This window comes from Mobula hypostoma, chromosome 3 (assembly GCF_963921235.1).
Source record: "Mobula hypostoma chromosome 3, sMobHyp1.1, whole genome shotgun sequence".
Lineage (NCBI taxonomy): Eukaryota > Metazoa > Chordata > Chondrichthyes > Myliobatiformes > Myliobatidae > Mobula > Mobula hypostoma.
In genome coordinates, this window is record NC_086099.1 from 190,592,246 (window position 1) to 190,610,741 (window position 18,496).

The 18,496-nt window shown below is 39.4% G+C and overlaps 1 protein-coding gene across 6 annotated transcripts in view; it reads right to left on the bottom strand.

Moving 5' to 3' along the window:
* Positions 1–745: 745 nt before the first annotated feature.
* The window catches only part of mpp7a (MAGUK p55 scaffold protein 7a), a 526,318-nt gene continuing 508,567 nt past the window's right edge, over positions 746–18,496 (bottom strand). For all 6 annotated transcript variants that reach the window (XM_063044292.1, XM_063044293.1, XM_063044295.1 and 3 more), the window contains one exon: positions 746–1,883. In XM_063044292.1, coding sequence (XP_062900362.1) covers positions 1,704–1,883 — 180 coding nt within the window. In that variant the 3' untranslated portion in view covers positions 746–1,703. The remainder of the gene's footprint in view (positions 1,884–18,496) is intronic.

The following is an 18,496-nucleotide window of genomic DNA, read 5'->3' on the forward strand; positions in this document are numbered from 1 at the left end:
GGTCTGTAGCCACCCAACATTCCACAGCTGCTCCCCTGCCAACTTGCAACTCCTGTAGATTTACAACAGGTAAGCAGCTGGCACAAAGCAGTTAAAGTTTTGAAAGCCAAAAAGTTATTCAATCTTGCTTAAATTAATACTGAGACTAAACCCCTACAAGCCATTACCAGTAATCAGCTACAAAGATTTTCCTATCAATCAAAAAAAAAAGTATCAGTTTAAAAGTATGCAATAAAGCATGTTAAAATCTGTAACTTTCCATATGGTCTAAATTCTCATATTCAAATAGTATCAGCTTTGCTTGGTTGGAGTAAGTTTGATTAAAGAGATTATGGATTTAAGCCACACTTAAGTACTTGAACACACAGTTATGGTTCATGTGCAAGTGAGGCAGTGCAGCTCCAGAGATCCCAACTTCCCAAGATATTAACCAGTGAGCATGTCCATCATTAAAATAAAAAGATCTTAAGGGAAAACTCAAAAAGCAGGAATTTCTCCAAATGTCTTGGCCAAAATTCACCTCTCAACTTACAGATTTAATAGTAATTCATCACTCTGCCGTTTGTTGGATCTTGCTGTTTATAAAACTGCATGCCCTACTAGTTGAGCAACTGAATCTGTTGCTTCAATATAATTAATCAGTTGTGAGGTGCTGAAAAAAACGCTAAGATCTTTAAATGAAAATGTATTCTTTTTAGAGGACACTTGTGCAGAAGAGACAGAAGACACAAAAGATTGACTTAAATCTGATAAAGATAATACAAGATTTTAATATCTGTACATATTGCAGTACATCAAGTTCACTTTAAATTGCACATTACAACTGAGCAACATATTTATAGAGCTGCTTGGCATATCTGAAAGATTAACACCTATCTCAATAAAATCACCACACAGAAATGAAAATGGGTAATTTATTAATCTGGGATACCTCTAGGAGAATTGTTTAAAAAAATTAAAGGACAATAGGTTACAACCATTTTATCTGAGATTCTTAAGTAATAATAAAACCCTAATTTACAAACAATAAGCATCTCACCTAACAAAATACAATTACAGTGCACTGCTGGTGGCATTATCAGCACATTAGTGAGGTAAATTTAAATGGAATGTTCAGCATGATTTAATACCAGATTTTGCATATACATTAATAACCAACACCTTTTAAAATATGCTTAAGAACCACATGTCAATATGGCCAAACACCAAATTTTCCAAATAATTCCCTTATTTGGTATTTCACTAGTTTTCATTTTATTATACAAGACACACATGAATTCCTCTAGTTCTGCTGACATGCTAAAACAGAACCATTTCTGGTTGGATACATTGCATTTTCTTTATCAGCAACCTAAACTATATATTCTTTCACTTAAAACAATTATTACTCATAATTTACTAAAATACACATATTTCAGTGTTTTAAAAAATAAAACCCCTGTCACCTCAAAGGTCACAATCTACATCAGTAGTAAAACCGGAGAGTGTCTACATTTATTCCCCAAGTAGTGAAAATATTTTAGCACTGCTCATTTCAGGTAGATGAAAGCATATGATTAGCAAAAGTAACGTGGTTTGCTATTGGACATTAAAAGTGCAAAAACAAAGTGGCAAAAGTTTTACTTCAAAGCACCATCCACTGCTTGGAAATGGCTATCAGTAATTCCAATCAACGTCTATTATTATGACTCCCTTTCATGACTTTATGAATGTAACCAGTTGACTGGAATCCAGAAAGGTTTTGTCTCCAGATCATCCAAGGTAGCTTTCAGCTCTTTGTAGGCAACTGAAAGATCATCATTAACTAGAATTTTGTCAAAGAGGTGCGAACTCTGTGCTTCAATCAGCTCTGCAGATTTAATCATTTCTTGAAGGTCTTCGTCCTGCAAAAAAAAGCAAGGTTTTGAATTCTGAACCACTTGCCAGAATAACAAGATACATCATAAGTAGTCATTCTCCAAACATAAAGAAACAAACTTCTCTCCTCCACTAATTTCTTTTCTGGAAACACTATTTCTTGCTGGGGTGAAGTTTCATTGGAATCTTGGTAAGTGTTTAAAAGCTTATTTTTAATCTGTGAGAAATCATTGTTTACCTAAAGATAAGATCCCTTCTTTGGAACCACCAATGCTCACAGACTGTAGGAGTGATTTGACAGCAGTGATGCATTTACAGTAAACAGATTGTTTGCTCTGGGAAAATGCACTTAAAAAGTAACTGTTGCTAACTCAGCTATCAGAATTTACATGGCAAAATACCCTTCATTTGCTTTTATTTATTAAACATAGATCCCCCTTCAATCTCATAATTCCAAACAAACTCATTTCTAACACACATCCTAGACTCCACCCCCCGGTATCTCCCCACCCAACCAGATCCTTCACTTCCTGACCAATAGAACATCATCAGTAAGGACAGGCAACAATATCTCCTTCACGATTAGCTCAATACTAGTTGATGCAGCAAGGCTGTGTCTTCAGCCCCTGACTTTACTTCCTGTACACTCACTACTGTGTGGCCAGATTCTGCAATAACTCCATCTGCACGTCTGCAGATGTCACCACTGCAGTGGACCAGATCTCAAACAACCTTGTGGCATGGTCAGCAAAACAAAAGATCTGATCCTTATAGCTTCAGAAAGTGAGGCACAGCACATGATCTTTTCTATAACAATGGTGCTGAGGTACAGATGGCTGAAAGCTTCAAGTTTCCAGGTGTAAATATCACCAACAATTTGTCCTGGTCCAAGCGTATACTGCTATGGGCAAGAAAGCATACCAAAAGCTCTACCTCCTGAGAATGCCAAGAAAGTTTAACATATGGCAAATTAGAAGACATTAGCCTGGGTGTTATCTGTGATTTAGATTTGAATTTTAATCCCACATAAAAAAGTCATCAGAGCAGCTTTCCTACACGTGAGAAATATTGCAAGGGCACATCTGTTTCTGTCATGTAACGATGCTGAAAAACTAATTCATGCCTTTATATTGAATAGACTAGATTACTGCAATGCATGTTTTACTGGCCTTCCAAAGCAATCTAATGATAGACTTCAACTCATTCAGAACACCGCTGCTAGACTTTAAACCAAAACCAAAATGAAGGAACATATCACTCCCATACCAGCTACTCTGCATTGGCTTCCTGTATCTTTTAGAATTGATTTTAATGTTGCCTTAAAATTTTTTAAATTCATAATGGTCTGGGACAGGAGTACATCACAGAATTATTTTCATTTTATAATCCTGCTCAAGCTCTCAGGTCTTGTTTTGCCAGTCTCTTAAATTTAAACAATCTCCCTCAAAGGATAATTGGGAGGTCAACAAATTTGCACTATGCTCCTAAACTATGGAATACAATACCTAAAACTGAAAGGAATGCATACTCAGTTGACACCTTAAAATGCCAGCTCAAAACTTATTTAACTTTGCTTTTAATTAAGATCTTATTTTCTTTTATTTTCATGTTCATTTTCATTTTTTTAAATTTTATTTTCATGTTTGTACTTCTATCCCATTGTAAAGCACTTTGCACCACATCATCTGTATGAAGAGTGCTCTATAAACAAAGTTATTATTATATCCTTGGATGAAGCTCACCAATTTGAACAGATGAATCACAGAAAGCATCCTATTCAGATGCATTACAGCTTGGTACAGCAACTGCTCTGATCAAGCTCACAAAAAATTACGGAGTTGTGAATACAGCCCAAGCTATCACAAAAAACTAGCTCCCCTTTATTGACCCTGACTATATTTTGCACAGCTTCAGGAAAGCAACCAATATAGTCAAGGACACCTCACACCCTTGGCATTCTCTCTGCTCCCCTTTCCGATCACACAGAAGATACAAAAGCCTGAGAATACGTACTGCCAGGCTCAAGAATAGATTCTATCCTACTGTTGCAAGACTTGAGAATGGAGCTCTTATATAATAAAGATGACCTTTGATCTTTAAATCTGCCTCGTCATGGCCCTTCCATTTTATTTGTCTGCCAGCACTGCACTTCTTCTGCAAGTGCCATATTCTGCGTTTTTTTTCCCTTTTGTACCACTTCAATATTTGAAATTAACTCTCTGGAACGAATGCAAACAAACGTTTTTCACCACATCTCTGTACAGGTGACATAATAAATTAACTACCAGTGTTAACTCATAAAGCTCAAAAAGCGGAATGGAAAAGAAAAGGTAATTTCAAGTCTCCAAATAAAACAAAAATGCAATTAAACTTATAATGAGAATCAGAATGAGGTTTAATAGCACCGGCGGATGTCAAGAAATTTGTTGTTTTGCTGCAGAAGTAAATTACAATACATAATTTAAAAAATCTACAAATTACAATAAGCATGTATAAAAAATAATGTAAGAAGTAGTGCAAAAAGAGTGGGAAAATGTTTGGTAATGTTCATGGGTTCAATGTTCATTCAGAAATCAGATGGCAGAGGTGAAGAAGCTGTTTCTGAAATATGAAGTGTGTGTCTTCAGGCTCCTGTACCTCCTTCCTTGATAGTTGCACTAAGAAGAGGGCATGTCATGGCCAATGGGTGTCCTTGATGATGGATGCCACCTTTTTGAAGGCATTGCCTTTTGAAGGTTTCCTCGATGCCGTAGAGGCTGGTGCCCATGATGGAGCTGGCTGGGTTTACAACTTTCTGAAGCTTTTTCCAATCCTGTGCAAAGGCCCCTCTATACCAGACGGTGATGCAACCAGTTACAGTGCTCTCCATAGTACATCTGTAGAACTTTGTGAGTGTCTTTGGTGACATTCCAAGTCTCCTCCAATTCCTCATGAAATATAGCCACAGTTGTGCCTCCTTTGTAATTGAAGCAATATGTTGGACCCAGGATAGATCTTCAGAGATATTGACAGACAAGAGCTTGAAACTGTTCACCTTTTCCACTGCTAATTTCTCAATAAGGACTGGTGTGTGTTCCCTCAACTTCCCCCTTTCTGAAGTCCACAATCAATTCCTTGGTCTTCCTGATGTTAAGTGCAAGGTTGTTGCTGTGACACCACAACCAGGTGATCTATCTTGCTCCTGTACGCCTCCCTGTCACCATCTGAAATTCTGCCAACAATAGTTCTGTCGAATAAACTCTTCTCCCACACAGGTATCAATTATAACTGATGTTTCAATGACAAACTCAGCCGTCTTCATCAGGGATGATGCCTGGACATGTCTAGTCTGGTGGTAATTGTACCCAGATAATCTGTCCCTCTGGACCGGTTATCCAATTGGGTTTCCGCTGAACCAATTTCTTTACAATAGAATTCCAGTTCTTACTAAGAGCGAGATCTTTTTCTTTGTTAAAATTCTTTTCCTCTAGTTTTATTTCAATGGGTTTCTTTACCAGATGGCCCCAAAAATCATTGGCACAGCACAGTAGTTTTGTGCCAAAGTCAATCCTCCGACCATTGAGAATGCAGTGTTCTGCTATGGCTAATTTCTCAGGGTAACCCAAACGGATACACCTCCTGTGCTCCTTGATGCGGGTTCCCACTGAGTGTCCTGCCTGGCTGATATATGCTGCTCCGCATCCACAGGGAATCCTGTAAACGCCAGCCGATACGAGTTCCAGGTCATCTTTGACCCACGAAGCTGTGATTTGAGCTTCCTTACGGGTTTGTGGATGACAATCCAGTATTTCTTCAGGATCCTGGCAATCTTTCTAGAAACCATGGAAATATAGGGAAGACAGGCGGTGGCGGCAGTGTCCTCCTCATTGTTGGGTTTCTGGTTTATCCATTGGCCCTTTCAAGGGGTTGATTTGATTTCCTTTACCTTATAGCCATTCTGGAGGAACATCATGTTTTGTCATCGGCAAGCTAGGCCCATTTGCTTGTGTTTGGCCCATTTCCCTCTAAAACCCCTCCCCACCCCTTCCCTATCCAAGCACTTATCCAAAGCTCTTCTGAATGCTGTTACTTTACCTGTCTCAACCACTTTTTCCTGACAGGTCATTCCAGATACCACCACTCACCGTGTGCACATGTAATGATATACAATGAAAATCTTTTGTGCTGGGATCCTTGATGAGGTTGGCTGCTTTACCTAGGCAGCAAGACGTGTAGGCTGAGTCATGGCGGGAAAGCTGGTTTCTATATTGTGTTGAGTTGTGTCCACAATTCTCTGCAGTTTCCTGTGGTCTTGGGTACATCAGTTGCTATACTAATCTGTGATGCATCTGGCTAGGAAGCTTTCTATGGTGCATTATGAAAATAAAAGAGGGTCAAAGGGGACATTCCAAATTTCTTCAGCCTCCTGAGGAGGAAGAGGAACTGGCATGCTTTCTTGGTTGTGTTGTCTATGCAATTGGACCAGTTCGTGCTACTGGTGATGTTCTCTCCTTGGAACTTGAAGATCTCAAACCCTTGACCTCTGTAAGCAGAGGCGTGTGTACCACCCCCTTTCTGAAGTAAACAAGCAGCTCTTTTGCTTTGCTGATATTGAGCGAAAGGTTGCTGTCGTGACGTTACGCCAATAGGCTCTCTATCCCCCTCCGGTACTCAAACTCATTGTTATTTGAGATTTGACCCACTATGGTTGTGTTATCTGCAAACTTATAGATGGAACAGAATCTGGTCAACAAAATTGTGAGTGTATAGGAAGTAAAATAGGGAGCAGAGCAGATATACTAGCAAAGTTCAAAAGGCCTTTAGGCAGGCATATGATCAGGCAAGGAATAGAGGGTATGTACCCCAATTCTCAGCATGTAGAAATCTAAGTTAGGGAGATAAAATGTATATCCAAAAAGTTTGAATAGTTTGAATGGTTGAAGTTTGAATTTCTCTCCCTCTACTAACCTTTGAAGCAGCAAGTTCCTGATCCATCATACATCTGGTAAAATGAAACTTCTCAATGTTCCTCTAACCGTTTAAACAATTACCTTAAATTCATTGACCCCTATGTTAACAGAAATGGGTCTTTCCTATATGTGCCATCCAATTTAATATATTTCAATTAAATCCCTCTTTAGATTCCTGTTTCTAAGCAAATAATTCTAGCCAATTCAAACTTTCTTCTTACTTAATAATTTCCAGTCCTGGCAACATCCTCCTAAATCTCCTCTGTACTCTCTTCTGAAATGTAACAATCGAAATTAATGCGGTACTCTAGTTGCAGCTCAGTTAGTGCATTACATAGTTTGAACCAGACCTCCAAGGCCATATATTCCATGTCTTGGCTAATAAAAAATAACATCCATTCTCCTTTCTGCCTCTGCATGTTTTGTGACCTTCAGGGATCTGTAGTCATCATCTCCAAGGTCTTTCAATTTCCCTCTTCTTCCCTATTATTGATTTTCCTTAAATTTAGGAACAGGAAACAAGATATCACCTCACGTATTTAAAATTAATACCAGTTCCCACCTTTCCAACAACTTAACTATTCCATTCGTCACCTGTAGCTGCACAGTCTCTTTATGTATTTATCTGCAAGCATTTTAACATAGTTCTTGCATTCACATTTAAATCATTGATGTTCATCAAAATGCAAAAAGGAATTGAGTACTAATCTTTTCAAAACTCTATCAGATGTAATTGGGACTGGAAATTCCAATCCTGTAACTAATCTGCTGTTCAGTCCCCCAGTACTGCAGCACGTCAGCTCCTCTAATAGTCAGAGGGACTTTCCCAGTGCTTTATTTCATCCCTCCTCCTTCAGGTTTCACCTGTCATCTCGTGTTTCTCTCACTCATCCCCCCACCTTTTAAATCTACTCATCTTTTTCCTCTACTCCAGCAGAAGGGTCTCGGCCCAAAATGTCGACTCTACTCTTTTCCATAGATGCTGTCTGGCCTGCTGAGTTCCTCCAGCATTTTGTGTGTGTTGCTCCTCTAATATATACTTCTGCTTCTTTCAACAACCTTGAATATACTTCCTTTGGAATGGGTGACTTGTCCACTTTACAAGATGCTAAACACCTGAATAATTCCTGTTTCAATGTTCACCTTGTCCAACATTTTACTTTCTAACTCTAACCCTAAACTACAATGTCTGCATCATCCCTTCTTTTGTGAAGAATAAAATGTTCATTATCTATAAAATATCCATACAAATGTCTTCTGCCTCTGTGCATACTTACTGATTTGGTCTTGAATAGGTTTGTTTTTTTCTAAGTCACTATCTTTATCTTGATGTATTTACTCAATATCTTTACCGTTGGTTTTCTATGATTTTAATAAATCAATATTCTTGCCCTTCTCTTTTATTCCCAGTTTCCTTTTAACTTCACCCCACATTTTTTAGTATCTATGATGCCTTTGGACATATTAAACATTCACTATCTAGCAATGTTCCATTCTTTGAGTTATTCTAATCTGCATGCCTTTGACATTAAGGGCCCCAAGGTTTAGGTCTCACACTTTTCTTGGGAAATTGTTTGAACAGAACTTCCCATTATATGTTCTTTAAATGCTTTCTAATAATTTAGCTCTAACGAAATTTCCTTCTAATTCAAAAAACTAGGTAATGATAGAGATCTAGAAGATTATAAGGCTAGCAGGAAGGAGCTTAAGAATGAAATAAGGAAAGCCACAAGGAGGAATATGAAGGCCTTGATGGGTAGGATTAAGGAAAACCCCCAAGGCATCCTATAAGTATGTGCAGCAAGAGGGTAAGACGTGAGAGAATAGGACCAATCAAGTGTGACAGTGGAAAAGTGTGCATGGAACAGGACGAGCTAACAGAGATACTTAATGAATACTTCGCTTCAGTATTCACTACGGAAGAGGATCTTGGCATTTGCAGGGATGACTTACAGCGGATTGAAAAGCTTGAGCATATAGACATTAAGAAAGAGGATGTCCTGGAACTTTTGGAAAGCATCAAGTTGGATAAGTCACCAGACCAGACGGGATGTACCCCAGGCTACTGTGGGAAGCCAGGAAAGAGATTGCTGAGCCTCTGGCAATGATCTTTGCATCATCAATGAGGACGGAAAAGGTTCTGGAGGAATTGAGGATTGCAGATGTTGTTTCCTTATTCAAGAAAGGGAGTAGAGATAGCCCAGGAAATTGTAGACCAGTGAGTCTTACTTCAGTGGTTGGTAAGTTGATGGAAAAGATCCTGAGATTCAGGATTTATGAACATTTGGAGAGGCATAATATGATTAGGAATAGTCAGCATGGCTTTGTCAAAGGCAGGTCATGCCTTACGAGCCTGATTGAATTTTTTTTGAGGATCCAACTAAACACATTGATGAAGGTAGAGCAGTAGAAGTAGTGTATATGGATTTCAGCAAGGCATTTGACAAAGTACTCCATGCAAGGCTTATTGAGAAATTGAGGCATGGGATCCAAGGGGACCTTGTTTTGTGGATCCAGAATTGGCTTGCTCACAGAAGGCAAAGTGGTTGTAGATGGGTCATATTCCACATGGAGGTCGGTGACCTCAGGGATCTGTTTGCGACCCCCTTCTCTTCGTGATTTTTATAAATGACCTGGATGAGGAAGTGGAGGGATCGTTTAGTAAATTTGCTGATGACACAAAGGTTGGGGGTGTTGTGGATAATGTGGAGGGCTGTCAGAGTTTACAGCAGGACATCGAAGGATGCAAAACTGGGCTGAGAAGTGGTAGATGGAGTTCAACCCATTTTGGGAGGTCAAATATGATGACAGAATATGATAAGACTCTTGGTAGTGTGGAGGATCAGAGGGATCTTGGGGTCCGTCCATAAGACGCTCAAAGCTGCTGCACAGGTTGACCCTGTGGTTAAGAAGACATATGGTGTGCATTGGCCTTCATCAACCATGGGTTTGAGTTTAGGAGCCAAGAGATAATGTTACAGCTATATAGGACCCTGGTCAGACCCCACTTGGAGCACTGTGCTCAGTTCTGGTCACCTCACTACTGGAAGGATGTGGAAACTATAGAAAGGGTGCAGAAGAGATTTACAAGGATATTGCTTGGATTGGGGAGCATGCCTTATGAGAATAGGTTGAGTGAACTTGGCCTTTTCTCCTTGGAGCAACGGAGGATGAGAGGTGACCTGATAGAGGTGTATAAGATGATGAGAAGCATTGAATGATCTTTATTGCCATTATACATAGGTACAAGGAAACTGTTTGGCTTCCTCTCAGGCAATTAAATAAAGTGGTGGATAAAAACAAGACAGTAATAGAAAAACAGTATTAAATAGATAGGTAACAGAAAATAAGTTGCAGCAGCACCAGAATATCACAGTAATGCACAAAGTGCCGTTAGTGCAAGTATTTGAGTCCTTGTGTATGCCTGTGTGTGCTCACAGTTTCAGTCATTGTTCTGTGGGAGTGGTGTGATGGAGGCCACAACTCTGGGCTAGAAGCTGTCCCTCAGTCTATTTGTTCTGGCTTTTAGTGTCCTGAACCTTTTGCTGGACGACAGCGGGTCAGACAGGGAGTGGTCATATTAATCATGTGGATAGCCAGAGGATTTTTCTCAGGGCTGAAATGGCTAACAGGAAAGGGTACAGTTTTAAGGTGCTTGGAATCAGGTATGGAGGAGATGTCAGGGGTAAATTTTTAAAAAAATGCAGAGTGGTGAGTGCGTGGAACTGTGTGTGGTACCTGGCAACGGTGGTGGAGGCAGATATGATAGGGTCTTTTAACAGACTCCTGGATAGGTACATGGAGGTTAGAAAAATAGAGGGCTATGGGTAACCCTGGGTAATTTCTAAAGTAAGTACATGTTCAGCACAGCATTGTGAGCCAAAGGGCCTGCATTGTGCTGTAGGTTTTCTAAGTTCAATGCTAACAGATCAGTACTCAAGTTGTTAAATGTCTCCTGGACAGTACGCTAACTGGTTGCATCATGACCTGGTATGGAAACAGCAATGCCCTTGAATGGAAATACCTATAAAAAGTAGTGGATATAGCCCAGCACATCACAGGTGAAGCCCTCCCTATCATTGAGCAAATCTAAAAGGAGCGCTGCCGACGGAAAGCTGCATCCATCATCAAGCACCCTCCCACCCACTAACCAGGCCATGTTCTCCTTTCATTGCTTCCATCAGGAAGGAGGTGCAAGAGTCTTATGTCCCACACCACCAGGTTCAGGAAGAGTGATTATTCCTCAGCCATCGGGCTCGTGAATCAGAGAGGATAACTTCACTTTCCCCCAACACTGAACTGATTCTATAACTCATGCTGTCAATATTATTTATTTCATTTTTCTTTTGTAGTTGCACAATTTGTTGTCTTTTGCACATTGGTTGGTTGTTCATCTTTATGTGTAGTTTTTCATCGATTCTATTGCGTTTCTTCATGTTTACTGTGAATGCCCACAAGAAAATTAATCTCAGGGTAGTACTGGGTGACATATTTGTACTTTGATAATAAATTTACTTTGATTTTGTTTTATAGAATTAATAGCTAAAAATCAAAGTACAGTATAAAAATTGGTGCAACAAATTACACTAATAATGGGGTCTGAAGGACATTATCGCATTATGTTATCCAATCGGGTTTCAAATGGTAAACATTCATTGTTCCTTCATTTTGTACCCCCTTGCTCCCCAGCTTGTATTTCAGAGAACCCAGTGCTCAGGGACTGAACACCTTTGCTTCCCAAAATGCAGCAACTTCTGCTGCTAATTATAAATAATAACATAAATTATGTAAAAATACTTCTTGAATTAAGGACATTATGCTTGGGAATGAAAATTTACATCCGTTTTATAAATCTCCTAAATATCAAATTCAAAATCTTGATGATTTTTCAAAAGTTGATTGAAATTAGTCAATATATCACAATTCACCTGCAGTCTATGCTGGGTCTCAATTCCCTATCTACAAATCCACAGTCAATTAATTAACAACAAAAAAAAGACAGCCTTCTTTCACTGCTGCCCAGAGACAAAACAGAGTGGATGGATAGATAAACAAAGCATGCACAACTTAGATAAAATTATATTACAATGGTACAAGTATCAACTTTCCTTGTTTACATGCTGAACAATACAAATATATTACTAATTAAAAGTGTATGCTGCAAGCCAAATTCAAAGCAAGGTCTATGGCACTGATTCAAGTGTTTGTTTTAACAGAGTCAATAAAATCTTTTGCTTATTATCCTGGGTTCCCAAATCCCTCTGGGAAGCTTTACGTCGAAATTGCCCACACCTCCAGGTGTTAATATTAAGAACATATTTTCACATATTTTCCTTACTGTTTGCATAACTGGTCAGGGCTTTTGGAAGTCAGAAATGTGTTACAACACTGAAAGGTTTGTACAAAATGGATCGTATCCAAGTGTTCTAGAAAGAATATTTCTACTGATTTCCTGTGTCTCTAGAAAACGGCTGCTATAAACTTTGTCTGTGTGTGGGTTTTCTACATGTTTGTAGATTTAATTTAAACATTGGTTTCCAATACTTTATTTCTTTAAGCAGTCAGCATTTTTAAAAAATAAAGGAACAAATTAATGGAGCAACACATATGCAAAGAGATACCACAGGATGATATTTTAGAGGTTCTACTTCTGGTAAGTTATGTACAATTGGAAATCACTGGGTTTATTTCCCTTAGCAGAGTAGCAGTATTATTAATTCAAATCCCACACTAATTCCATTTTGCCAAAGACATCAAATGTTGAAGAACAAGATTTCAGAACATGAAATCTTGATTTATAAGGCTTCACCTTAAAAGCAAAGTAAGCCTATAAATAAAAACTATAAAATCTTTCATCTGCTATAATTTTTAGCTAATATATGAAGCAATTGGTGCCAGTGAGGCAAAACGTGTGGATCGAATTCCAAAGCAGCACACCTCAACCCAAGTCCAAATGCTAGGCTGCAGTGCTATGGGTACCTGCATCAAAGGTGGCATTTTTCACAGAGCTCAGCTATTACAGTAATATGGTTTGGAAGATGAAGGGATTGTAGATTAAGTGACTATTGCTCAACACATTCCATTTTCATTTGATGTCCAGATAGATATAATTTTCAGTAGGGGGCATTATATTAAGTCAGGAAATGCAGGAAATATGAGATAGTGTTGAGGCACACACCGAAAGACATGCTGGGGAGTTGATGATTAATTTACAGTTCCACTGAATAAAGAACAGACTGTTCAGTTCCCAAAACACTTGCAAAAATCCTACATCATCATCACAACTGGGTTTATTCAGTTAAACGAGTGAAATTGCCCCCAATTATAAAAACCACATACAGTATATAGTCTGATTTTCAGTGAGAAAAATCGTACGAAACCTGCCATGGACTGACAGCATCGAAGGGGTAGGAATCTACCAGCCAAATAGGAACTTTTTATCTATTTTATTTCCTGGAGAATTAAAAGGAGCTAACAGAAACTCTCAAACAGTATTTTACATTGCAAAATAAAATTGGATTTCACAAAGGAAGATTACATGAAGAATGCTCAGCACAGACAGAAAAAATATGGTATATGTATCATGTACTGTGAAAATATAAAGGGATAAATTGTGTTTTTGTCTGCCTGGTGGTTCTAGGGAAACCCTGCTGGCAGCAGGTTGTGTCCTGCACTGTCCAAACCTCTGCCCTGTGCTCGAGTAGAAAATGTGCTGGAGTCAGAATCCAGCAGTTCTCCGTCCCTCTCCATGACTGAACACTCCACTGACCCAGGGGCGACTTCCACCTTTGCAAAAGGTGAGTCTCTTCACCTTTATAACAGCAATGGTGGCCTGAATCATTTGAATGGGCTTGCTAACCTCATTTTGAGGTGAAGGTTGATATTTTTAAGATTTCATTTCATTCATATTGTTTTCAATTCATTTACACATGAACGTAGTTCCGAATAAATCTCTGGGAAACTGCAAACAAATTTAACATTTCAGGTTGAAAATGAAAGCATTTTGATCTGAAACATAGAACACTAGAACAAAGGAACAGGTCCGTCATCCCACAAGGTATTCTAACCATGATGGAATTTAAAATGCAGCTCTGCCTGCAGGTGCCCTTATCGCTCAGTTCCTATCACAGTCGTGTGCCCATCTAAATGCCTCTTTAATATTGCCATTGTATCTATTTCCACCGTCTTCCCCGGCAGTGAGTTCCAGTCTCCTACCACTCTCTGTGTAAAAAAAATACTTGTTACTCCCCTCACACCTTAAGTTTATTTTCATCCTGGAAAAAGAAACTCTGGTCATCTACCCTGTCTCTGCCTCTCATAATTTTATATACTTTGATTAGGTCACCACCTCAGCATCTGACACTCCAGACAAAGCAATCCAACTTCTTCTTATAGCTCTAATCCAGGCAACATCCTGATGAACATCTTCTGCACCTCTGCATCTTTCTTGTAATGTAGTAACCAGGACTGTACACAATATTTGAAGTGTGGTCGAAGCAAAGTTTTATACAGCCTTAACACAACTTCCTGACCTTTTTAACCTTCTCACATCACAACTAATGAAGGTGTAAGCCTGAACCTTATTCTCAGCCTGTCTACTTGTGTTGCCACTTTCAAGGAGCTGGGGACTTGCAACCCAAGATCTTCTTGTACATCAATGCTCCTCATGGTCCTGACACTTACTCAAAACTTTCCCCCTAATATGACACTTTACAATTGTTTAGCGTGAACCACATCTGCCATTTTTTTTACCTGCATTTCGAACTGATCTATTACCTGCTGAATCCTTTGACAATTTTCCTCACTATCCACAACTCTACCAATTTACGTGTTGTTTGCAAACTTATTAATCACAGACCACCTGCATTTTTAATGAAATTATTTATCTATATTATGAACAACAGAGGTCCCAGTACTGTTCCTTGCAGAACATCACTCAACACAGACCTTCAGACAGAACAACACCCCTCCATCACTACCTTCTGTCTTCTATGGCCAAGTCTATTTTGAATCCAATCTACCAAGTCTCAATGGATTCCAGAATCAGAATCAGGTTCATCATCACCAGCGTGTGACGTGAAATTTGATAAGATCCAAGCATCTTAATCATCTGGAGGGACCTTGTCAGAAGCATTATTAAAGTCCATGTATTCAACATCCACTGCCCTATGACTATCAATCCATTTGTCACCTCCTCAGGAAAACTCAGTCAAGTTTGTAACACATTACCTCCTCCACACCAAGCCATATTAACAATCCCCAATAATTCTATGCTTCGCCAAATGCAAGTAAATCTTCTCCCTAAGAATTGTTAGATCTGGTTCTCTTTCTACAAATGGTCCCAGACCTAACATGACACAGACACTGTGGGCCAAAGGGCCTGTTTCTAGCTATACTGTTCTATGTTCTATTTTGGAAAGGCACATGAACAGATAAGAGAGAGAAAAAAAATCAGAAAACTTCTGAGGATAAGCCCACTGTACGCACAGCCCAAGCTCCACTAGACTTTTGCAGTCTTCACTTCGCAAAGCAGCCATACTGGTAAGGCTCCCAGGTCAATGGGAACTGCTTGGATGCATAAGGTAAGTTCATTTGCTCACATACGATGGAGACAGAGTGAGGTCTGAGCCATACAGTGCATAATAGGATGAGCAGTCCTTGCTAGTTCCACCATTCAGTAAGATCATGGCTCTGCTTTCCTTAATAATCACAATATCTCCTCCCATGCCTCCCTTAGCATCGAGAATAGATCCCATTCAGCCCTGGAGATTAGTTTCCTAATGTGCTCCAATATGTCAAGCACTCCTCCTTCCTCAGACAGACATGCACCAGCATAGCTCTCTTTAACTCTCCAGCCTCATGTCTTTCTCCCTGGTGAATACCAATGAGAAATATTCATTTTGGAACTCACTCATATCCGCTGGCGCCACACAGAGATTACCCCTCATCGCTGGGGGAACCCATTCCTTACTTAGCTACGCTTTTGCTTCTAATATACTTAAATGAAGTTTTAGGATTCTCCCCAGTTTTACTTGCCTAGGTCATTTCATGACTCTGATTTCCCTTGTAATTTCAAAGTTCAAAGTAAATTTATTAACCAAGTACATATATGCCACCATATATTACCTTGAGATTTATTTTCTTGCAGGCATTTACAGAAAAATAAATACAAAAGATTTTATGAAAACCATAAATTGACAAAGACTGACAAACAGCCAAAGTGCAAAAGAAAGCAAATTGTGCATATAATAAAAAAAGAAATAAATAATATTGAGTTGTAGAGTCAGTTCAGCATTGAGATGAGTGAAGTTGTCCACACTGGTTCAGGAGCCTGATGGTTGTAGGATAATAACTGTTCCTGAATATTGCAGTTTGGGACCCAAGGCTCCTGTATACCTCCTGCCCAATGGTAGCAGCCAGAAGAGAGCAGTGCTCTCTTTGATTTGTTTTCACCTTTATCCCCTATAAACCTCAAGAGACTCATTTGATAACAATGTTCTTTTCTCAAATTCTTCCTCCTTTTTCCTGATTAAATCTTCATTATCTGTTGTTAACTAGGGTTCCCTGAATTTACCATCTTTGCCTCTTCATCTTACAGGAACATGCTCACTCTGAAATCTTACTAGCTTGGTTTTAAACACCTCTCACTTGTCAGATATTGTTTTCTTTCCATCAGCTGCTCCTATTCTACCTCTCCCTGATCCTGTCTTATACTACTGAAATCTGCTTTCCTAACACCAGGACCAATATTATCATTCTCCATGACCATTTTGCAACTTAATGAATTATGGTCACCGTTCCCAAAGGTTTACTCCACAGATACTTCAATCACTTCCCTGCCCTTGTCCTCTAAGCTAAGATCAGGTACATCCCTCTCCCTCGGTTGGACCTGTTACCTACTGTTTCAGAAAACCTATTCAAATGTGCTTTGCAAATTCCTTTCTGTCTAAGCCACTTGAACTCAGGGGTTTCCCATCAATATTTAGAAAGTCAAAAGCCCCCACTATTACAACCCTGTTGTTTTTATACTCTTCTGTGATCTTCCTACTACATATATTCTTTAAATCCCTGTTGACAGTTGGGAGACCTAGAGAAAAACCCCACCAAAGTGACCTTCCCAGCCTTATTCCTAAATTCTACCCATATAGCCTCTTTGCATGATCCTTCTAGGATATTTTCCCTGAGTACTGCCATAAACCTCTCTCTGAACAACAGATGCCACCCATTCCTAAGGATCCCGCTCTGTCATGCTTTGATGACTGGATAATCTTACAATTCAGTTCTCAGCTCATCTATTTCTTGGGTGTAGATGCAGCTAAATCTTCTGGTCCACCCCCATTTTCCTTCCTGTTGCTGCCAACATTTCACACTGAACTTGCCTGTTCTATTTTCTACATGATTCAGCCTCTTTCACGGCTGTGCTGTCAGTTTAGACCCAGCTCCTTGGCTCATCAGTTTAAACCCTGTTGAGCAGCACTAGCAAAACTCACTGCGAGGACACTGGCACTTCTCCAATTCAGGTGCAAGCAGGTCCCAATTGGTTGCATCACAGACTGGTACAGAAACACCAATGCCCAGGAACAGAAACCACTACAGCAAGTGGTGGATGTAGCCCAGATAACACAGTTTGACCTCACCATTGAATGAAAACATGCAGCAGCTGTCTCGGACACGATATCCTTTTTCCTCCCACATTTCACCACTCCACTGAATACCATTACTAACCCTCTAGTAACCACTAGGTTAAAAGAGTTAAATCTTTAGCTTGTCGTACTGTACAGTTGCCCAGCTTTCTCACCAAAGCCTGTACACTCAGTGGTCACTTTATTCGGTACACCTCTACACCTGCTTGCTAATGAAAATCATCAGCCAATCACATGACAGCAACTCAATGCATAAAAGCATGCAGACATGGTCAAGAGGTTCAGTTGTTGTTCAGACCAAATATCAGAATGGGGAAGAAATGTGATCTAAGTGACTTTGACCACCAAATTATTGTTGGTACCAGATGGATGGTTTTAGTATCTCAAGCTGCTTATGTTCTGGGATTTTCACACACAACAGCCTATAGAATTTACAGAGAAAAGTATGAAAAACAAAAAAGAAAAAATCCAGTGAGCAGCAGTTCTGTGGAAGAAACCACCTGGTTAATGAGAAAGGTCAGAGGAGAATGGTCAGACTAGCTCAAACTGACAGCAACTCAAATAACCATGTGTTACAACAGTGTGCAGAACAACATCTCTGAACGCACAGCATGTCAAATCTTGAAGTGAATGAGTTACAGCAGTAGATGACCATGAATTTATGTGCTATGGCCACTTCATTAGGTACAGGCATAACCTAACAAAGTAGCCACTGAGCGTAAATAGACAAATATCCCAGCCAGGAAAAATAGCAATTCTATCTACTCCATTAAGATTGGTAAGAACTTTCTATGTTTGAATGATGGTGTCCCTCATTCTTTTAAATTCAGGGAGTAAAGGCCTGTCAGTTTAATCTCTCTTTATGAGACAATCCTCTGACTTCAGGAATCAATTTGGTGACTTTTTATTGCCTTCCTTTTATCACAAGTACATCTTCCCTTAGGTTAGAAAACCAGATGCAATCTTACGTGCTGATATTGTCTGTTTTTGTTAAGGAAACCAGACTTGTCCACTGTACTATTCCAGATGCGGTCTCACTGGGGTTCT